The sequence below is a fragment of the Saccostrea echinata genome, unplaced genomic scaffold (assembly GCF_033153115.1).
Source record: "Saccostrea echinata isolate AGI-Se365-2 ecotype Australia unplaced genomic scaffold, CSIRO_AGI_Sech_v1 ptg000022l, whole genome shotgun sequence".
Classification (NCBI taxonomy): Eukaryota; Metazoa; Mollusca; class Bivalvia; order Ostreida; family Ostreidae; genus Saccostrea; species Saccostrea echinata.
In genome coordinates this window covers 6,649,162-6,671,679 of record NW_026889771.1, presented here as the reverse complement: position 1 = coordinate 6,671,679, position 22,518 = coordinate 6,649,162, and the positions used below count along the sequence as shown (strand labels likewise).

General features: G+C 32.0%; 1 protein-coding gene across 1 annotated transcript; it reads left to right on the top strand.

Annotated features, from left to right (window-relative positions):
* The first annotated feature begins 234 nt into the window (after window positions 1-234).
* LOC133190316 (uncharacterized) lies at window positions 235-20,762 on the top strand. The gene is made up of 2 exons (XM_061325862.1): window positions 235-689; window positions 19,447-20,762. Exon 2 carries the CDS (start codon window positions 19,481-19,483, stop codon window positions 20,279-20,281), a length of 801 nt encoding a protein of 266 aa, XP_061181846.1. The 5' UTR covers window positions 235-689; window positions 19,447-19,480; the 3' UTR covers window positions 20,282-20,762.
* Window positions 20,763-22,518: the final 1,756 nt, after the last annotated feature.

The window sequence follows — 22,518 nt, the reverse complement described above, 5'->3', positions numbered from 1 at the left end:
ATTAGATGCCATTAAAAAATTACGTCTGATGTTCTACATTGTTCTATATTGATCAAGTGTAATTACCATGTGTACCTCCCGATTTGAAACAACGGCTCCAAGGCTTAAAAGATCCCCATTCTATTTGTGTACATGTGTTAACTGTCAAGTTGTACTGATCAATATCAGGTAGGCTAATGGCTTAAAAATTCATAGCCGTCATAACATAAGGAAAACACGTCAAGTTCTAGCTAGCTTCTTTTCAACTGGAGGAAGAGTAAAGAAAAAAAAATGAAGAGTATATGAATTATGTATCAAAACATTGATTTCTAACTTGACAATGGTGGCTTCGATAGATAGAAGACAGGGAGGGGTGAATGTGTATAACCATATCAATTATTCATAAATGCTTGCTGGGTGTATCTTAAAGTTGCTGGCAGGGAATATCTATGAAAGAACAATTCTAATGGGACACGCTATTGTTCTTCGTGGAGCAATACCACCAGCATAGACAAGGAACTTCTGGACAAGGTAAAAATGATGTTTGGCAGCTAGGCATGCTGCACTGAATACTACAGGAAAACATATATGATAAACATATATACATTTAACCCTCATCTTAGCCGTGTTGCTCATGTCTAGATCTGCATCTGGTGATTGAAAGGTTTCTGATGATCGTTCATAACAGGGATGAAATTTTCTTAATACAGGTATGTCCACGTAGTGCAATACTGTATTTCTTTGTGATTTTAAAAATCATTTTAAGAATTTAAAAAATGGTTGTGAAGTTAAGTCGGCGACACTACATCAGTTAAAATATATATAAATCTATCTACCAGCGTAATGAACTTTTTTATAGAGTGAAGAAAGACATTAAAAACGGAACTGCTACAGTAACAACACAGGTTATTAGCTATCAAACATAAGCATATTGTAAAAGGTTGCAATCAATTAAAGGAGCATGGTTTTTTTTTTTTTTGCAATATATTTCAGTACACAAAATGTATAATCCATTAATGATTCAATGTGTTCTTCATTAAAGAATCATACAAGCAATAAATAAGGATGAGTATTTAAAAGCATTTGATCAATAATCAATACCGCCGTTATCTCAGTTATGGATATTTTTTATTAAACTAATCAACAGCTGGGTGGCTATAACATTGATCTATCGATTGCTAGGCTTTGAGACTTTTCTGTGATCATTTTAAGGGTAAATACTCAAAAACATTATTGTAAACATATGTCAACCTATTCTTTAGCAATAGGTAATGTAACACTTTTAATCGAAATTGTCATAATTAATTTTATGAAGTATTTTTGAATTATTTAACCCGATAATATGCATTTATTATTTAAATCATCTTGAAGTTCACATTTCTTGTTGTAGTATCAGTTTTCGATTGCCGCACTGCTTTGCCATGTTGTTATAGCGTAATTTTGACTATATCACTGTTTATAACATGAAAGAAGCTTTCTCTTCAATGTGTTATATTGTCTGAAAAAATTTCAAACACATGTATCGTTTGATGTGAAACTTTGGATAAGTTTATGGTTTTAGAATTATACCAGACGATCAGACCGCTGTGTCCTTTAATGACTCCTCGGTCGTAGTGCATAGTTTGTAGTTATAATTGATAATTTACCAAGAAAACCGTTAGGAGAAGGTGAACGGTAGGACATGTAATATATGTTTTCTATCAAGCTTATTACAGTTTATCACCGAGAGATTTATTCCTGCGTAGTTACAGTGAGTGGAAAATATTAGCATTAATTTCCCCAGAGAATTGTTACATAAATAATTTAGAATGGAAAATTGAAATTATACTTGATAATAGATCCAGATGATCTGTTAATCCTCGTGAGATGTATTTTAGAGAAATTTAACTTGTATGTTTATCAGGTTTTAAAACTATGCGCACAGATTAAATGTGCATTAGTATCATGATGACTTTTCTCTTTGCAATACATGATATAGAAACATGGTAATTTCTAGACTCGGGGGTATCTAACGGTGTTATTTCTCTATCTACAGTGTTATTTTACTATATACGGTGTTATCTTTCTACATGAGTTGTCTGTGTAAGGCCATTCCTTCTTTGGTGATGCCTCTGAAGATTTTTTTTTCACACGATTGAGAACAATTTTTAAATGATTTCTTTAGGTCCCTTTGTTTTATTGGAAAAAAAATTATAACAAACACAGATTTAAAAAATTGTAAACATGTTATTGATCAATAAAAAATGTGTTTTGTGAGATAACACGAAAAGAGATGTCATGAGAATAAGTTCAAATAATTTAATTTCTGGTTGTTACGGTAGAAAATTAAGTTGATATTGTATAACCTGCGTTGCCTACCTCACAAGGACTTGCATTGCGTAAAAAGAAAGTATCGATCCGCTTGTCATTACTTTTAATTTTGGAGTCATTTTTCATTTATTTTTTTTTTACACTTGATGAAAGAGAATTAAATTTTATGTGTCATGAATTTAAAAGCTACCAAATTTTAACTGTTATATATCCTTGGTTAGAGCAGTTTATAAATACCTCTTCGTGGTTCATACAACCCATGCAATGCAGTTTAATTTGCGTAGCTATTAAATTTATTCCTTAAATATTCTACAATTATCGACTTCTGAAATGGTTAATACGATTTCATATTGACCGAGAAAATACAATATCGATAATAAGCAAACGCAGGTCTGAGTATTATATTAGATCATTATGAGATACTTTTATAGCTAAAGATTATACGACAGTGAAATAAGAATAATTCAAATTCAAAGGTTATATAAGAGTTACAACCAAAATTATAGATTAAAAATGATTTTCAAGATAATGTTATAATAGTTATTGTGCCGAAACAATTGCTTATGGGTGAATTAAAAAAAAAATGACCAAACACATATTTATCAACCCACAATAAAAATACAGGCAATGAAAATAGATTTCTATGTCTCAGCATATGTCTTTAGATAGTGTCTAAATACCTGCCAAATATCTCGTTGATATCCCAATTAACAAAAAAGTTATGCCCAAAAATGATGCTAAAATTGTCAGGGGTGCAACATCTTTTTGTGACATTTTGAAATTTCAATATTCTTTGGAGATCTGTGAAATAAATAATAATGCTTTATGTTGAAAATAAAGACTTTCCTGATAATATTCAAAGTATATTGAGCTTTAAATGTGTGCTGTAATAACTTTTGTTTAATCAAGTTGTGGTCATGGCTGATGTTTAAAAAATGTTATACCATGTCAGGAGTGCAATAGAAAAAATGTAGTGTTGCGAAAAAAAAATCAATTGTAAAATTCTGAAAGAAAATTAAGACAAAAAAGAATTTTCGGAGTGTAAAACAATAACTGATATACATTTTAAAACTTAAAAATGTTATATAAATCACAAGCAGCATTAATTAGAGTCAAGTATATGTGCATACCCAATAATGTCAGGAGTGCAACATTTGATGTTTTGCTCCCAAGCATGAAAAAACTATAATCATTATATGATTTTCTGATTTTCATTTTGGAAACGAAAGACACAAAGAACATTTTTATCAAATAGATTTAACAATTACCGGATCCGTCTGTGCTTCAGATCTATATTTCTTAGGTCAGGAGTGCAACACATTTTTTTTTTTTTTGAAAGATTCAAGTTGTGTGACGAAAACACTTATATTCATGCTTAGACGTATTCATTAATTAATAATGATCTTTTTGTATAATTCAATACTAAATTATTGACAGTTTTGTTATTAAAATCCTTCCTTTCTCAATTTTGTCAGTTCAGATTTGTTTTCATCTTTTTTGTGATTTTTTTAATGAATGTTAAAAATAAACACACTAAATATTGTCATGAAATTCAAGTAATTCCTCCTCAACTTCTCTGAAACAACAGAACAAGTCCTTATGCAATTTTCACTTCACAATTCTACTTTAAAGGTCCCAATGCTTTTGGTCAGGAGTGCAACAAATATGTTAGAATTATAAATCATCCAATAAGAATAAAAATAAAGGAAAAATGATGAGTAGAATTTTTCTGGTGGGTTACTGTGTTTGTCCTCTAAAGGAAAATATGCTATAAAATATATTTTATCTTCTAAATATACATTTAAGCTAGTTTTTTGGCATAAATAGGGAATAATTCCAGATAAAATGCGAATTTCAAATACTTTCAACTGAATTGGACTATAAACATTGCACAGTTTCATTACCACTTGATGTTGCCAACACTTTATGAATTTTTGTGTTCTACGGTTTTAATTTTAAATTTTACTGCAGTCAGGAGTGCAACAAAACTGCTTTATAATTACCAATGCTTTTCAACTATTTTTACTAAAAAATGAGTTTAAAAAAATGTTTTATACTATTTGATGTTCAAAACACTATGTCTATCAACAAATTACAGAAATTTTCTAGTCAATTCAGGGAATAGTTTTCATCATTTCACATACAGTTTTATATACAATTTATATATATTACACTTTGCAAATAATCATGTGTTAAGGTCTTCAATATATGAAAAGCCTGCTGTAAACGATCAAAAATATCAAAACGACAAATTAATTTACAAAGTAAGAATGGGTTATTGTGTGTTATAATTTTTAAAACAATGTTAAATTAAATACATATCAGATGTCAGGAGTGCAACACAATAATGTAACATAGGGTCACTTCAAAATCTAGTATTTTTTGTAAGAGAACTCGTATATACAAATTCTTTTTTGGCTTAGATTTAAAGAATTGGCTTGAACGGACAGAAAAGTGAAATTTGGGAAATTTTATTGCTTCATATTTCTTTCATATTAAAACTTTTCAAACCAGAATTGACAAAATAATGTAAAATAACAATCAAAAAGCCAATTTTTTTGTCACACATACAAGAGAAGATACTCAATCAAGGTCTAGATTTAGTCATTTATACCCCTTTTACCATTTTGAAGCATAAAAAACTATAATTTCTTGTGATTATGTATTTTAGAAAGTCTTTTAAGGTTTAATGATATTTTCTTTTTTCAAAAGAAATTTTACTAATAAAAATTCTGAAACTTTTTAATCCAATTGTCTATTCTATTGCCACTTCAGGATTTTAAACTAGAATGCATGTGCAATATGAAGATATACGTGAAAAATATGTTAGAAGTAGTTGAATTTTTCCAAAAAAAATTTCAGTTTGGTGGTCATTTTTTTAATTCACCCGTATAACAGTTAATAATTACATTCCACAGATATTTTTATAAGATGTGTGTAAAGTGTGGGCATCAGAAACACCATATCATGGACGGGGAGGTCAAAAGGTTAAGTTATGATTTTTTTTTCGACGTCACAAACGTGGAACGTGGTGCAATGTTAAGTCAATCAAAATTAAGCTCTACAAGTGCGGTGTGTATCATTTGATCAGAGAAATTAATGTTACAGGGACTTTAACAACCTCGTTTAAAGTCAGCATTTCATAAATTCTATGGTCTTTATAATGACATTGTTATCAAATATAATCTATCATTGCGACATATTTTGACTGAGGTGTTTCATACCAATTGTTATGCCTTTGCTTTTATACTGAATTTGGTTACGGAATGTTACGTCTACTGATCTATACAAAGGGAACACAGCGGGTCTGAGGAGCGTTATTCAATTTAGAACAAACGACCGTGTTATGCCACGTTGAACGTCCAAAATTTTCAATTCAATGCTTAATTGAAATGAATCATACCTTTTCCCTAATCCCACTACCTTCTTAAATTTAGAGCTAAAGTAATTCTCAGACTTAAAAATAAATTAATGACTTAATTAATCACCTGCATACGGGGTTTATATCTTTCGGTTGATTCGATACACAAGAGCATGCTCTACGTATGAACAATTTCTAAAACGAGGTAAGTTATTGGCAAACAAGTTGATGAAACAAGAATATCAGCAGTCTCGTTTAAAGTCATCATTTCGTAATTTCTATGGTCGATACAATGACTTTGTCAGCAAATACAATTTATCATTAAGTCAAATGCTGACTGACGTTTTTCATACTAATTGTTAGGCCATTATTTACACATTGAATTGTCGACGGATTTTTCCGTTATTTCCCGATCATGATGAGGAGCACACCGCGGGTGTGACCGGTCGGCAGGGGATGCTCACTCCTCCATGGCACTGATCCCACCTCTGATGTTTTAGAGGTCCGTGTTTGCTATGCTCCAAAATTTGTATTGTTTAATGGACTTTTGAGCTTGAATACTGTTCGTTATCTCCATGTATTTCATACATTTAGGTACTCTGGTCATATAATATGGTTTGTCTGGAATTTTTCCCCACTAGACCAAAAGAGCTTATTTGCTTTGGAAATGCCAAAAATGCTATTCCTCGCTCGTTTTTTTTTTTTTGTTTTTTGTTTTTTTTTTTATAGATTTTACATCTATTAGATTAATATGTTAAAATACTTCTTCCTTACTGTATCAGTCTGTTTTAAATAAAAATGCATAAATGTATATTACTTCAAAATACATTATATTCATTTTTTAAATAAACATTATATCGCCTAATACTAAAAATCAGAATCTCTGTATATGGTTTGTGTCGTGTTGTAAATTTTGAATTCACCAGGTGGCAGTAAATACAAAATTTACAACATGACAAGTTGTCATGTTGTAAATTTTGTATTTACTGCTTCTCGGTAAATTCAAAATTTACAACATGACATTTGCATAAGTATTCCTGAAATTATTTAAGGAATGAATTTAATGGCGACCCAAGTTATACTGGTGAAACCTGGGTTGGGGGCAGTTTACGCTTTATAAACCAAAGCGGTTTATAAAAAAAAGCGTAAACTGTTCCAACCCACGTTATACAAGTATAACTTGGGTAGCTATTAAATTCATTCCTTATAATTAAATTTTTCATCAATAAGTGTAGAAAATAAGACAATTTCTCCTTCAAATATGCCTTCAAATTGTGCAAATCATTTTTAAATGCTGTCGCTCTTAACATCTTTTTAACAGAGTATTCTTAATTGTAATCGTCATTTCAAAATCCAGAAAGGTAATATAAACATACATCCGCCTACTTCAAGTCTTAATCAGTAGAGCTACAATCACATCAGAGATCTGGTTACTGAAATTTCAATCATGAGTCATGACTTTTGTACACCACTTTCAGGCCCTTTTCATGTCGGGAACTCCTAAAGGAATGATTGCAAAGACAAAGTACCTATCGATTTTATCTTACTAGTTTTTAGATCCTTCTAAGTAGAAAAAGTGGCATACAACATGCATTATATGAAGCCATTTTTCACTTACTCATCAAGAACAGTTTATATTTTATTGGCTGTAAATATTTCATGAAGACGGTTCACCTTTAAGTGGGGGTACTTACACGGATGACAGGGATGAAGCTTTTAACGCTGTGAGTATACAATATGTTGGCATATCTAATCTGATGGTTTATAAAGCTTCTGTTAAGTTTTTGAAATTGTTATCTTTGCGGTGAGAACGCGTGGCTGCAAAATAGTGCCAACATAAATGATTTATCTAATGATGTAACTTGTTAATGTGAGAAATGATATCATTTTCTTGACATTTGAAGTTAAAAAGTTCACTGAATACAATAATAAGTGAAGTAAACTTATACGATATTTGTAGTTTCAATCAACTATTTCAACATTTGAAATACTGAACATACAAGAAAAAACACTGTCAAGAATATAGTTCTTCATCATTCACATTTGTCATTCGGTGATTATATTACAAAACATTTCACAATAATAATGAACACTACATAAAATTCCGTGTTTTACATGAGATTAATAATCGATGGACGTCAAGCTAACATATATTCAAATAATTTGCACCTTTCATTAAATGTTCGTACCTTCAAATCAAATGTACCGCAATTTTCAAACGAATTGAAGATTGGTTCCTGCACCTGTCTATTTGTAAAAGATGAAGATAACGAAGAGTAATCAATCTCAGAAATCCAGTAAACAAAACGAATCGCGAATAAGGCAAAATTACGGAGCCCTGGAAACACCGGACGTAGGATCAGGTGCCTATGAGGAGTAAGTATCCCCTGTCGACCTGTCACATTCGCAGTGAGCTCTTCAAGTATGTATTGCCCAGGTATGCAGAGTACTCCGTGGTTAAATCAAGTAAAAAAGCAATGGCCAAACATTTGGTATGGAATTTTATTTGAAGAGAAATACAAAAAATTGAAAATAAGATTATTGATTTGAATAAAGGTTCCTTTTTCATGAATTAAAGATAGGTCTAATTCATTTAGGAAAAGGGTTAGCTAACTAAATCGAACCTATCTTTAAATATGCAACAAGTAGCTAGCAGTACTTTTTACTTTCTACAACAATCACGCCGAGAAATGTTCTGCCTGCAGTGTCCTTCGTGTTGTATGCTTTAAAAAAATTCAAGCGATTACATGTCCATTGATCAAGACAAGAAAAATATTCAAGTGAATCAAAGTTTAATTATTCTTCGATCTTTATGCCTAAAATCAGTAGACACAAATATCAGATCAGGGAAAACTATTTCTCCATTGTATTGTTTACATCTTTATTGCTTCCCAAATTAAATTCGGTTGATTTTTTTTTTCTTTTTAGGTAACGATGTTACGCAGACATGCAATACATGTACATGCAATCGTACCTTCTTGTGAATTAATTCTGCTTTTGCTTTCAATATTTGATTGTCATTGTCTAATAATAAAGTTTCTTTCCGTCTGATGGAGAATTCTTTATATTCATTAAATTGACATGGAAGTTTATCTACTGTGATTAAATTGAAAATTTGATTTTCACTTCAGTTACAGGGACATTTTAACTAACCTTTTAGTACTTCAAATCTATCTGTCAAATTGAAGATAGGAGCAATTGATTTGAATAGATCCAGCTAATTGAGGGTAGTAAAATTATTTAGAGCTGCCTTTAATTCATTTATATCTTTAATTCAATTAGACCTGTCTTTAATTCCTTTGGAAATAGGTTCAATTATTTATAATGATAGGTACAAATATTGAAGATATGTGCAAATATTTGAGAGAAAAAAAAATTAATTCTGACCTCCATAAATATCTGTGTCGTTATCGTCAATGATTCCCTGTTGTTAATATGGCTGTTTTAGATATATATATACCAACACTGGGCTAATCTTTTAAATTTGTTGTAAGATAAGATACTGATAATGCTCTTTAGAATCTGTTGAAAATATATTAATGAGCTAAATGAACTTAGCCTAGAGTGCAAATGCTCCATGTTTCCCAATAGCATTTACATCATCCTAAGGTTTCAATACGTTTAAAGTTTCCTTTTAATCTACCTATCAGATAGATGTAATTTATACACCTAAGATAAACCTTGGAACACATCGGAATGTATCATAAAGTTATCTTCTTAAGTCATCTTCAGACTGATTTGAGGGCATGTCGTAATCGACTCTGAAACGTAAAAAAAATATCAGCTTTTTGGCTCGCGTTTATTACCTTTTTATAATTGCAGGTGTAACAGAACATTTCTGAAAAAATAAAGCGTAAAATCTTAATGGTTTTATTTCAAATTACTACATTCTTTTAAATGTGAATTTATTAGTCCCCTACCGGTGAAACCGGAGGGGACTATAGGTTTCCTCTGACCGTCCGTCTGTCCGTCTGTCTGTCTGTCCCTCTGTCTGTCTGTCAGTCTGTCCCACTTGGTTTTCCGCACTTATTTCCTAAACGCTTGCAGATATTGAGCTGATTTTTGGTATGTGAGTGTATCTTGATGAGTTACAGATCAAGTTTGCATTTCGTTCCGCTTCATTGATTTTTGAGGGAATTACGGCCTTTTCAATTTTTAGGGGTTTTCCGTAATTTTCTTCTAAACGCTTTCAGATATTGAGCTGATTTTTGGTATGTGACTTACCTTGATTAGTTATAGATCAAGTTTGCATTTCGTCCTGCTTCATTGATTTTTAACGGAATTATAGCATTTTCAATTCTTAACGGGAACCAGATTACACTTGCCGGTAGGGGACTAGTATTGCTAATGCAATACTCTCAGAATGCTTGTTATCATAAATTTTCCTAGATTATATAACCAAAAAAGAATTCAAAATTTCTTAAAGACTTATAAAAAGCAGACATATATTATAATCCACCTATATAGTGCAATAGTCTTAAACTATATCTTAAACTACATGTATATCTGCAAAGAATACAGAATATTTCTTATATTTTACCAAAAAAAGATTTGGTAAGATCATTTCTGAACGAAATTAAAGTGTTTGAAGTTTGATATCATATGAAATTATTTGGAAAAACTTCATTTATATTTACAAGTAAAAGTATATATGCAAGAGCGCAATTAATCATTTCCTTAAAAGTACTAAGTCGTTGTCTACCCTAGAGGAATAATCAAGTAATTAGTTGGCATAGTGAAATTGCAATAAGAGGATTAGACAACGAAAGATCCAACTTTGTGTACTTTCTGGCTACACGAAATAAGCTAATCAGTAGTTAATCATGATAGATAACCTCTGGGGAGTGTGGAAAGAGGGGGTGTTGACAAATCAATACAAATATATCGACTGATAAGTATCACACTCAAAATGTCATAGGCAAATATGATAAAAAAAATTTTCTTTTTAACACGCATGAATAATTGAGCATTTTGAAACCAGCTGCCAGATGATGATGTGATTAAAATATCTGCACTAGGTTGGTGCTTGTAGAAAAACAGTACAAAATTGTTACACTTCTTGTAGCATTAGTTAACCAAACTTATTCTCGAGAAACAACGTGTATCAATATAATAAGGAACAAGAATACTAGTAATCCTGTATCCAATTTACTGCATTTTCTTAAGAAAGTCTTAAAATTTATACAAACAATCTATATTTAAAGTTGTGCGAGAATAGTCTTTAATCAACTCGCCCTATTTAATTTCAAAGATTTATCTAATTAAGCCAACAAAATATTTTACAAAAGTAAAGAGGTTTTCAGAAGTTTGCATGTTATTTTCTTTTGTTTGTTTGTTTCACTTCGTTACAAGCTTGGACGCCATAAAACGAGACTAGACATATAGACTTAAATTATATGCAATAAATACATAGATCATTGTTATAGATCATGTAGCTCTTCAACGCAGTACTGTTTAAGTCTGCAGCTGCGTAGATACCTTAAAGATCAAAGAACGAATAGCTTTCCAATCGATTATATGTATATGTACTTCATCCCCTCTTATTCGTTAAAAGAATGACCGAGAACGAAGAACTAGACAATTTACAAAAAACAAACATTTGATGACTTCAGGTTTTAACCCCTAATTTCTATACTATACGTTTCATTTGAAACTTTACTACTAAAACACATTGGACATGAAAGTGTAGCAGGTATTTGTTTTCATGTTCTTTTTTTTATTCCTTACATGTTGCTGTACCTCTGATTTTTATGCCAAGAGGCTATCGGGACCTATTTTTAACCTAGGGTAGTGCATTAATCATTTAGAGTGATATGGTCTGTAATTTGGTATATATTTCGAAAGAGTAGTTTAGTTATATCATGTTGTAAATTTTGAATTTACTAGGTGGAGGTAATTTTATGCAAAATTTACAACATGATATCTAGCTATCATGTAAATTTGGCATTTACCTCCACCTAGTAAATTTAAATTTTAAAACATGTTAGTTATTGTAATGTTTACCTTGTTTATGGTGATTCCGAAATTTGCAAAATTCAAAATGTCAGACCTCGTGTAAAAAACAAAAAATAAGTTACTGTGGAATTATTATAATTCGAGGGTTTCACTGGCTTGTTTGGATGTCATTTCGTTATTAATTCCTATATAAAGAAGATTCAATTATCAGATACCAAAACAGATAAGCATCATCAGATAACAAAAAAGTTTTTATGGGGATGTAAATTCGTGGGCAAGGGTAAACCACATTGGTCCCCCACGAAGTATGATGATTATACAGTAGTTGAAATATCTTATGCGACCTAAGCTCTGGCTTAGAGAGCAAAACAATGCATGAGCATGATAGCACAATGTAAACAGAAAAATATTTCACGTATGAATAGGATTAAAAATAGGCGAAACATTTGGACGTCTGAGGTTCTTCCTATAAAAGATCTCCATGATATCTTTAATAATTATGTCTTGTGGATGTCAACATAGGCATTGAAATCAATAATAATTTTCTTTGGAATGTAAATTTCTACCAATCTGAAACCATATTTTTTTATAAACACCTTCGACAAAATGCATAATTACAGACCATATTATTTTAACATATAATGTCATAAATATCGTGATATTCTAGATTTTAAATGAATGTTCTTGTCGTTTCTTGCTGGATATGCTTAGAAGAAAAATAGAAAAAATATAGTGTATCAGCAACTTGGGTCAAATTTTGACTGATATTTTTCATACAGATTGTAAGGCCATTATTTACAAACTGAATTGTCTACGAATTTTCCGTTTACCCAATCATGACAAAGAGCACACAGTGGGTGTGACCGGTCGGCAGGGAGTGTTTACCCTCTAGGGCACCTGATCCCACCTCTGTTTTCTGGGGTCCGTGTTGGTTCTGCTCATAATTTGTAATGTTTAAATAAACTTTAGAGAATGATCACTGTTCATTATTTTCACATTTCAATTCCCTCGTTTCAGTAAGGCTTTACATGTACGAGCATTGAATATATGTTTTATCCTTATTTTCAAATCAATTCACTTTTCGACGACCTTTAGACGTCATCTGTATAGAAACATTACATTTTTAGAAGGTCGTTAAAGTCATTAAGAATGTAGCCTGGGAAAATTAATCGCATTGCAAAACATTTTCTCCTTTGAAGTAGAGTCTTAGGTTGAGAGGCTGACTGTTTTCTGCAACTGACATATATTTAAACAAAGTGTAACAGGTGTGCGAACTGTTTACCTGTGAGCATTGGTTAAGCAGCATATTCGGTTAATTTGTTGAATGTAAAACACACTGTGTTAATTGTGTATTGTGTTCTGAAATAGAAGTCCGAAGAGCGTGGCTGGAAATGAGAATATGTGTATGTGGATGCAATAGTTAGAATAAAACAAAATTTTTCTAGCGTGGTGTAAAGATACGTGTTTAATGTAAGTGTTTCTGTTAGAATGAAGAGCTTGATTATGATAAAAAATGGCGAAAAAAAGAAAAATATTTACAAAGAGCTTGAAGTATTTACAACTCAACGATGTGTTAAAATTCTTTTGAACTCTGGAAAAAGACGAGTTTTGGGGGATTTCATGTTTATGATGTGCAGTCTTAAGCATGAAAGTGAAGATTATAAAGCTAAACAGTAAAAGGTTCAACAATTTATATTTGAAGGGAAATTTTAAAACATCACAGAAAACCGTATATCCATTGATTAATCTATTTTGTGTAATCTTGTTTTTATTAATAAAACATGAAGTTAACGGCACACGCCGGAAATTAGTATCTTTCTGTACATAGTTTATTGACTTACTGAATAAAAAAATTATATGTCTACAGGTGTTACTATGTGTTACTATACTTAATGCATTCATTGATTATACATGTACCTGTATATACTGTCGCGACCCAAAAGAACAGTGAAAGAAGGCATTAGTTAATAGGTTAATATCTGATATTTCTTATTAAAGAGTTTCCTTACATCTTCGATGATCCATTTTTAATATGATGATGCGTTTCTAATACAAATTCTCGTTTCATCAAGTTTCTCTAAATCAGGTATCACTGACAGAGATCACTGCCGTGTTTCATTTTTGGTATTTACATCATGTATAAATAAATTAGAACATGGCATTGCTAATCAGTCCTATATCTTTAAAATATTTTTAGCGTTAATAGTCGAATGATGAACGACAAATCAAACATTAAAAAGTAATAACGTAATGACGCATGTTTTCGTTGATGTTCTTTAATCAGATTAAGTAGAGTTTAATCATTTATACCGAGTCGACTTACCTTGGCAAAATAGTCGTATTTTCATTTTTGAGCTTTGCCATATTAATAAGAGATATTTTTCTTCACATGTGCAATGCAAGTTAGCTTTTTTTTTTTGGTCTGTCAATATATGTCTGTTAATTTTTTTTACATTTAGACTTTTAAAAAAAATCACCCGGTCAAGCAAACTTACCAAAAAACATCCTTGAGTAAAGAGTTTAACTTTGTTAAAGGAAGAGTGAGGTTATAACAAAAATCTTCAGAATAGGTAGTGTCTTCTATTAATTTTCAATCTAAAATTGAAAATGATATGACATATTGTCATGTAATCATTTTCAACTTTAGATTGAAAATTAATAAAAGACAGTAGTATTCAAATAATGACCCACTGGACTAGGATTTGGGTCAAAATACTGGGTCAAGGTTTTTGATAGAAATATGTTGGTTGTAAACTTGAAATTCAACTGTTCAAAAACTATAATGTTAAAATTTGTTAGCTTCATAAGAAGCATCCACTACTATATTATGTGATGCTACTTGTAATTGTTGGAGTCAAGGTATAACTTGGGAACAAATTAAGAAATCTTTTTGTCAAGAACAGTACCAGGTATGTCATAATCAAATTAAATTAACCTATTCATTTTTATGTCAAATGAAAATTGCTTTTCACTTTCTTAATTGCAATGTGCAGTGTTGTTTATTCCATTGGATCGTTGGACGTCTTCTTTTGAGCTCAATGTCCTTTGCTATGGAAATTTTCATTTTTTTTAATCAGCCATAAATACTAAGAGACGAGAGAGTAATAAAAAAAGCATCTCCTTATATATTTTTTGAACTCAATTGAAATAGTATGTCTGAATAGTTCCATATTTCTTTTTCTTTTTTATCTAATTTATTTTTTATTATTTTTTTTTTTCAAATGAAAATTAGTTTTCATCAACAATTTGATTTTCAACACGTGCATCACGTTTAATATTTTAAAAGAAAACTGCCATGTTCTAATTTTTATGCCCCCGTATCGAAGATTCGGGGGTATATAGTTTATGCCCTGTCCGTCCGTCTGTCTGTTTGTCCACAAAAACTTTCATCTTGCCTATAACTTTTGATTGATCGGAGCTACAAACTTTGTATGGCTTTCATATTTCACATGTGTATTCCTTGTGACAAGACCTTTCTTTGGGTACCACCATATTTAAACTTTTGAACTTGACCTTGGAATTTGACCCAGTTTTGCAAAAAATTACCAAACTTTAACCTTGGCCATAACTTTTGAGCAATTGGTGCCAGGGCTTTCATACTTCACATGTGTAATCCTTGTGACAAGATCTTTCTTTGGATACCTATATCTCTGACCTTTTGAATTGACCTTGGAGTTTGAACTACTTTTGAAAAACTTTAACCTTGGCCATAAATTTTACACAATTAGTGCTAGGGTTTTCATATTTCACGTGTGTAATCCTTGTGACAAGACCTTCCTTTGCATACCAACAACTTTGACTCTTTGACCTTGACCTTGGAGTTTGAACTACTTTTGAAAACTTTAACCTTGGCCATAACTTTTGAACGGTTGGTGCTAGGGCTTTCATACTTCACATATATAATTCTTGTGATAAGACCTTTCTTTGGATACCAACAACTTTGACCTTGACCTTGGAGTATGACCTACTTTTTGGATAAATTTAACCTTGGCCATAAATTTTGAACGGTTTGTGCTAGGGCTTTCATGCATCACATATATAATCCTTGTGACAAGACCTACCTTTGGATACCAACAACTTTGACCCTATGGCCTTGATCTTGGAGTTTGACCTTCTTTTGAAAAACTTTAACCTTGGTCATAACTTTTGAATGGTTGGTGCTAGGGCTTTCATACTTCACATATATAATCCTTGTGACAAGACCTTCCTTTGGATACCACCAATTGTATTCCATTGACCTTTACCCTCTGAGTTTGACGTACTTTTGAAAAAAATTAACCTTGGTCATAACTTTTGAACGATTGGTGCTTCGGTTTTCATATTTCACCTGTTTATTTCTTGGGAGAAGGCCTTTTCTTGGGCACCATTAATTTTGACCTTGACCTTGATGTTTGACATACTTTTGAAAAAAAAACTTTTCCATATCTATTCAATGGTTGCTGCTCAGGCTTTCATATTTCACAGGTATATTCCTTGAGACAAGACCTTACAAGGGACCTATATACAGTTGCCAATCCCGTTAGTATATAGGTCCCTGATCTTACTTTGGGTACCAACATATTTGATTTGCATTTGAGAAAGTTTAATGTTTGCTATAAGTTGCAATACGGGGGCATCAGTGATTCACAAACACATCTTGTTTTATTTTTAATTTAACGGGTAGGAATAAATACAATTTATTGTCATAATGTTCTACATGTTTTTATTTACTCCCACCCAGTAAATTCAAGATTTAGAACATGACAACACACCAAAATCCCTATAAAGTGCTATCTGTGTATATTCGAATTTATATATTTGATTAAATATTTCTTTGATCGCTAGATCTACATGTTGAAATGATTTACTTAAGTGATCAAAATAAAACTATACTGCTATTGCTTTATTGATCTTGATCAGAACTTTATTAGTCCCCTACCGGTGAAACCGGAGGGGACTATAGGTTTCCTCTGACCGTCCGTCTGTCCGTCTGTCTGTCTGTCCCTCTGTCTGTCTGTCAGTCTGTCCCACTTGGTTTTCCGCACTTATTTCCTGAACGCTTGCAGATATTGAGCTGATTTTTGGTATGTGAGTGTATCTTGATGAGTTACAGATCAAGTTTGCATTTCGTTCCGCTTCATTGATTTTTGAGGGAATTACGGCCTTTTCAATTTTTAGGGGTTTTCCGCAATTTTCTTCTAAACGCTTGCAGATATTGAGCTGATTTTTTAAAAGTGACTTTACCTTGATTAGTTTCAGATCAAGTTTGCATTTCGTCCCGCTTCATTGATTTTTGACGGAATTATAGCATTTTCAATTTTTAACGGGAACCAGATTACACTTGCCGGTAGGGGACTAGTATTGCTAATGCAATACTCTCAGAATGCTTGTTAGTCTTAATTGATACTGTTAATTTTTAGCTCTTCTGGTCAGAGACCAGAAAAGCTTATGCGATGGTAAAGTGTCCTTCGTTCCGTCTGTCTGTCTGTCTGTCGTCTGTCAACATTTTTTTCAAAACGTTACTCCTCCTACAGTACAGATTTTCAATAAACTTGATATACAAGAAGACTACACTAAGATACATAAAGTATCATTTTTTGATTTCGACAATCGATGTTGCCATGGGTAGTAAAAATATATATCTTTGTGAAATTCTTTCGATACGCTACGCCTCCTACAGTTTTTAAAACGTGGCATTAAAAGTTAACCATACTGAAATACATAATTCTCTCTATTGATTTACGAACTGTCTTCTCATGGTTATTAAAATTGAAATTTCTGTAAAATTCTTTCAAAACACTACTCCTACAGTTTTGGTACCTTTTCAATAGGACTTGGTAAATGTTGGAATTCTTTCAAAACTTTCCAATTCTTTTTTTTTATTCTTCCTACTATGTTTGGTCTGAAGACAATTAAATTCGGTATGGAAGTAAACTGAACCAAGATTCTATTTACTGGTGATGCCATAGCTATACTAACTTTCAAGTTTTTTCTCCTCCTTTATTACAATTACAAACCAGTAGAGCTACAATCTCGTCAGAGAGATCTGGTTCTGATACATTAAATCTTTAATCCAAATGAGGATATATTTTATCATTTATACTGGGAAAAGGTTTTTTTTTTCCTCGTTGCTCCTCCGTAATGATGCAGCTCGTAAATCGTGCAAGATGCGGAATTCTCTTGAGTTGCCATTAACTATGTATTTCAATGCCTCCTTAATGTTACTTTCACCGTTAAACTTTTATTTTATGGATTCTCACTAACGAAAAATATATCGCTAAAGTATTGATTATCTAAGTCGAGGCCCTAGTATTGCTTTAGTTATTTTCCCTTTTATTAAATACTCATTGAGTTTCATTCTTTTAGTTCAGATTTTTTTTTCATCGTTCTTGAATCAATACATTGTTCATTTTACAAAACAATGGGTAGAATATTTACTTTCGCCAGTCTTGTTATCCGTTAACCAGCCTTGATTAGATTTGTTTTTGCTTCATTCTCTTTCTGTATAAAGAGTTGTTGCTGTTTAATTGAATTTCTATAGTTTCTGTCACATCCTAAGCTTTGATTAATGAATTACATTAATTAATCTTGTCGCCAAAATCCTGAAAAAAGAAAAGCAATTTCGCCGAAAGTATTATCCTATGCAAATCTAAGTTCCATTGATCCTTTGTTTCATTTGTTAAGTCTTGCTGACCATTATGGTATATGTGTGAGGATTTTCCATTTCTTCTACTTTGTATTGACAAGTTCTTGTATTGGTTTTGTGCAAATGAAACACAGTATGATAGTCATTAACTCATTGACCTTGTTTAATTGTTAGAGAATATGCTAGGGCTGTTATTGCCCGATGCGATTGAATCCGTTTGGAAGTAGAGACTTTCCATTTCATTTGAGGTATCTTTATTAATTGTATGCTTTTTTGCCTAAGTTTGACATAAAATAATATGCAGATCGTGTTACTATGGAATAATTCTGAATGATGCATAATTATTTTGTAAAATATCAAATTATTGATCGAAGAATTTTGAAAAGCATACAATGGGCTTTTTTTATCAAACCTTTGTCGATTATTATTTTTCGAGATGTTTTGAATAGATTTGAATACCCAAAATGAACAGGAATTCTTGGCGCTCTTAAAGTATTGAGATTTTTTATTTTACATTTCACGAAAATATTAAGGGACACACTGTTTGGAAACAATAATCTATGTGAAATAACAAGACTGATATTATGACTCGAAACAAACAAAGTTAATTTTTATTATAACTCATAAGTATTTTTGACAGTTATATTCACAATGAAAATACTGAACTACATGTATACTAAATCCATGGAAAAAGTGCTAAAGGGTGCAAAAACAAAATTTTGATAAGGCTTAAGAGAAGATTTTTTTCAAGAATTTTGTAAATAAAAACCAATTACTTTTACTGGGATTCCGAGGAATTGATTTATATAACGGTTTTAATGGGGGAAAGTGAATAAAATGTCGACCCGTATATTTCAGTATAATTAAAATACAGTATACTAAGTAAAAGGTGTTTAACAATCATCTGTTATTTATTAAATGGGTGTGTAAAATTTTGTCATCCTTGTCAGTTTATGAATCGTGATCTACACTGCATTTTGAAAAAAAAAAAGTAATTTGAGTTTGTTAAACATACATGTAAGCTTGGCTTTGTTTTAGACCTATAAGTATATCGTTCGTCACAAAAACATGGCTCAACTTAAAGCCTTTCGTTAAAGATGGAATTTTTAAACAAGAACATGTTAGGATCTCAACGAAAAGATAATTTTCTCTGTATTTGAATTAACATACTCTTTGAGCCGTGTTTATCCACTAATGGATTTATTATCTGTTTCAGCTTGGGAAAATGTTCTTTCCGCCAGCTAATTAAGATGGTCCCCTCTAGGAACACGACTCATAGCTGTGCCACCGAACAGACCACAGAGGCCAATATAGCTCCACAGGAGTCGGAAATCGAAGCAGTCCTGTATATAGTGGTAACCTTGTTATTTTATTCGCTGGGTATTATCATCGGAATTATTCTGTATTTGAAGAGAGAGAAACAGGAGATTGAAGAGGATAAAGTATATGACGAGTTTTTATCTTACGCAGAAGACCCTTATACGGCTTTGCGGTATGCGAGGGTACAACAAGTAGTGGCGAGACTTAATTACTTGGAACAGCAGAAGAAAAAGAGGGAGAGGGTCTTAACAGACAAAAAATCATCAATAATGGACGACAGGCGGGCGACTTGTGAGAATGCTACAAAAGTGAAGGATTTGAATGAGGATAATAAAAAAGTAGGATATCAGCCTAACATGTGTGACCAGGAATGTGATTTTGTCGACGAATATGAGGAGATAGGGGATTACAATGTGTTCGAACAGGACGGTGAATCGATCACTGCAGTTGTTGCCAAATTAATAGATCCGGAAAAAGATAAGTATCTCCTTGAGGATTCAATAGAAGACAATGCTAAACTAGGCATTCCAACTTCGAGTTCTTTGCAGTCCATTAAAGATTATGAAGAGGAACCTCGGCGAAGTGAGCGTTCCTCTGTGTCGTCTGCAAGTGAAGAAAATGTGTCTGGTGAAGAAAAAGCTAAATTGATGAGTGAAAACGATACAGTTTTTGAAGACACTAGAGAACAAAAACAAAAGGAAATCAAAGGATGTATCGTCACAAATGTTTAGCAGGAAGAAAGAGACGTGTGGATGCGAGAAGTCTCGAAAATTCAATTATCATGCAATGTATTCCATGGGAATGTAATTTGTTTATGACGTTTTTATTACTCGTATGAATTCAACTGAACGCTGATAGTATTGATTAGGTACAGATGTAAGAGGAAATATTGTTTGTTGTGTGGTATTTACGTTGACCTCTCTGAGACAATTACGGACATAAATTTCATCGAATAACGATATAAACTCGATTAGCAAGTAGAGGATGAAATCACTCCTATTTTGTATATGTATTTTATTTTTAATGTTTTGTGAAACAGTATTGACATTTGCACGATTTTGTAAGTAAAAGTGATATTGTCACCGAAATTGTCTTACGCTAAAGGAACTAGGCAGATTGAGATCTTGTGAAAATTATACAAATTTTACCACTACCAAGAGATATATAATTTTATACATGGTTTGCATAAATTCATTGATCTTCAAATCGATCCCATTATCCTCTATTATAACAATAATTAATATATTCTTTTACTTAATTATATCATTGATTATTGACAGAGGACTTATATGTGGAACATTATGCATTGATACGATGTATGTAAGTAATGTTTAATTTTTTCTGGTTTAAAAAGGGGTATGAAATACAACCATTACTATGCAGTAATCCTATATCACGGCAAACATGCATTGGAAAGTTACTGACATGAAATATCTCTATATATTTTGTTTCAAATGGTTTTCACGCAATTTGGAATTCTAGACACTTTAAACGGTGAAAGCGCTAACAGATATAGGTTTTGTACATTTGCAGACCAATTCATTAGTTGCTGCAATCCAAGAATTCATTTTCTTCGACAGTGAAATGAGGACAAGTAGTCCTTGAATCAAGTATTTTACCTCAACAGCACCATCACAGACAATGAATTTTTTCTAAGTGACAAAAAAACAAGGTATTTTTTAATAATAACATCCCTATTATTGTGTTTATGTTAATCAAGCGTACATTCCCTCTTTAATAGAAAAAAAAGCTTGGATGCAAGTGAACAATTAATTATGTTCGAATCCAAGACAAAATAAAGAGCAATGAGGTAATAATTCTAATTGAATTTAAGCTAATTTTAAACTTGAATTCAAGAGTCAGTTAAATAACAAATAAAACGGCGGTGCGATATAGCCATTTCTTATATGCAAAAATATCGTAGCAGGGAATTTAACCCTAAACCTCTTATAAAGATCGAACAATCTTCCCTGAAACTCTCAGCATCAACTGTAATGTATTATTTGAGACTTCTCTTATGTGTCTATGCTTATCGGGTTTGCAAGGAATTTGTCTTTGTTTCAAAGTAACTGAGTTGGACGTTTTCTAATCTGCCTGCTCGTAGATACAGCATCAAAGTTAAAGTGTTGTAATCGGATACAGAACCAATGTAAAGCAACGGAAAATTTAACAGTTCTCGAGCATAGGAACCTTAAAATATATTCTGTTGCTTAAAAATGCGCCATCATTAATTTTACTCCTTCGTTATTCCTTGTGGAATGTCAAGAAAAAAATTAATTAGTGATGATTTATTCTGGTTTTCAAAAACGACTAATGAACTAGAGGAAAGAATTTCAAAACCCGTCATAAATCAGCTCGAGTAATGATTACTAATGTGCGAGGAACCCGCTGTAATTTAACAGAAGATTTCACACGGGACTGAGAATTGGAGACTTTGGGAATGGCAAGGTCCAATCAAAGATCGTTGAGTCCGGATTTTCGGAGGGATATCCAATTCGCAGAGTTGTTAGTGAGCTTAACAACTTTGCATGAGAAATAAGATACAAACCTAATAAGTCATGAAATTCTGGACCTATTGAAGCTAACTCTTTGCTGATAACTTATGCATAGTTTGCTAATTATTTTTTCTACGACAGCTGGTTCCAGTAGTCACAATCAAAATTTCTGGTCAAGTTAGCTGTCGATTACCAATTTTTTAACGCTTTAATCGGTGTCTACAAAATTTCTTAGAGAACTTACAGGAATTATTGCATAATGTCTGTGTATGTATTTTGTGTTTATGATCAAATTGACAAGCTTAATTACGTGTGTCTAATATGGTAGATGCCTTTTGTGTCAGGATTGACAGAGTGTGGAATTTAACTGTGTGAAGAACATGGTAAATATATAGTGTAAAGTGGGAATGGAAACAAGGGTCGGAATTCACAGCGAAACGGATTGCACATGTGTCAGATTAGATAGTTTTTAC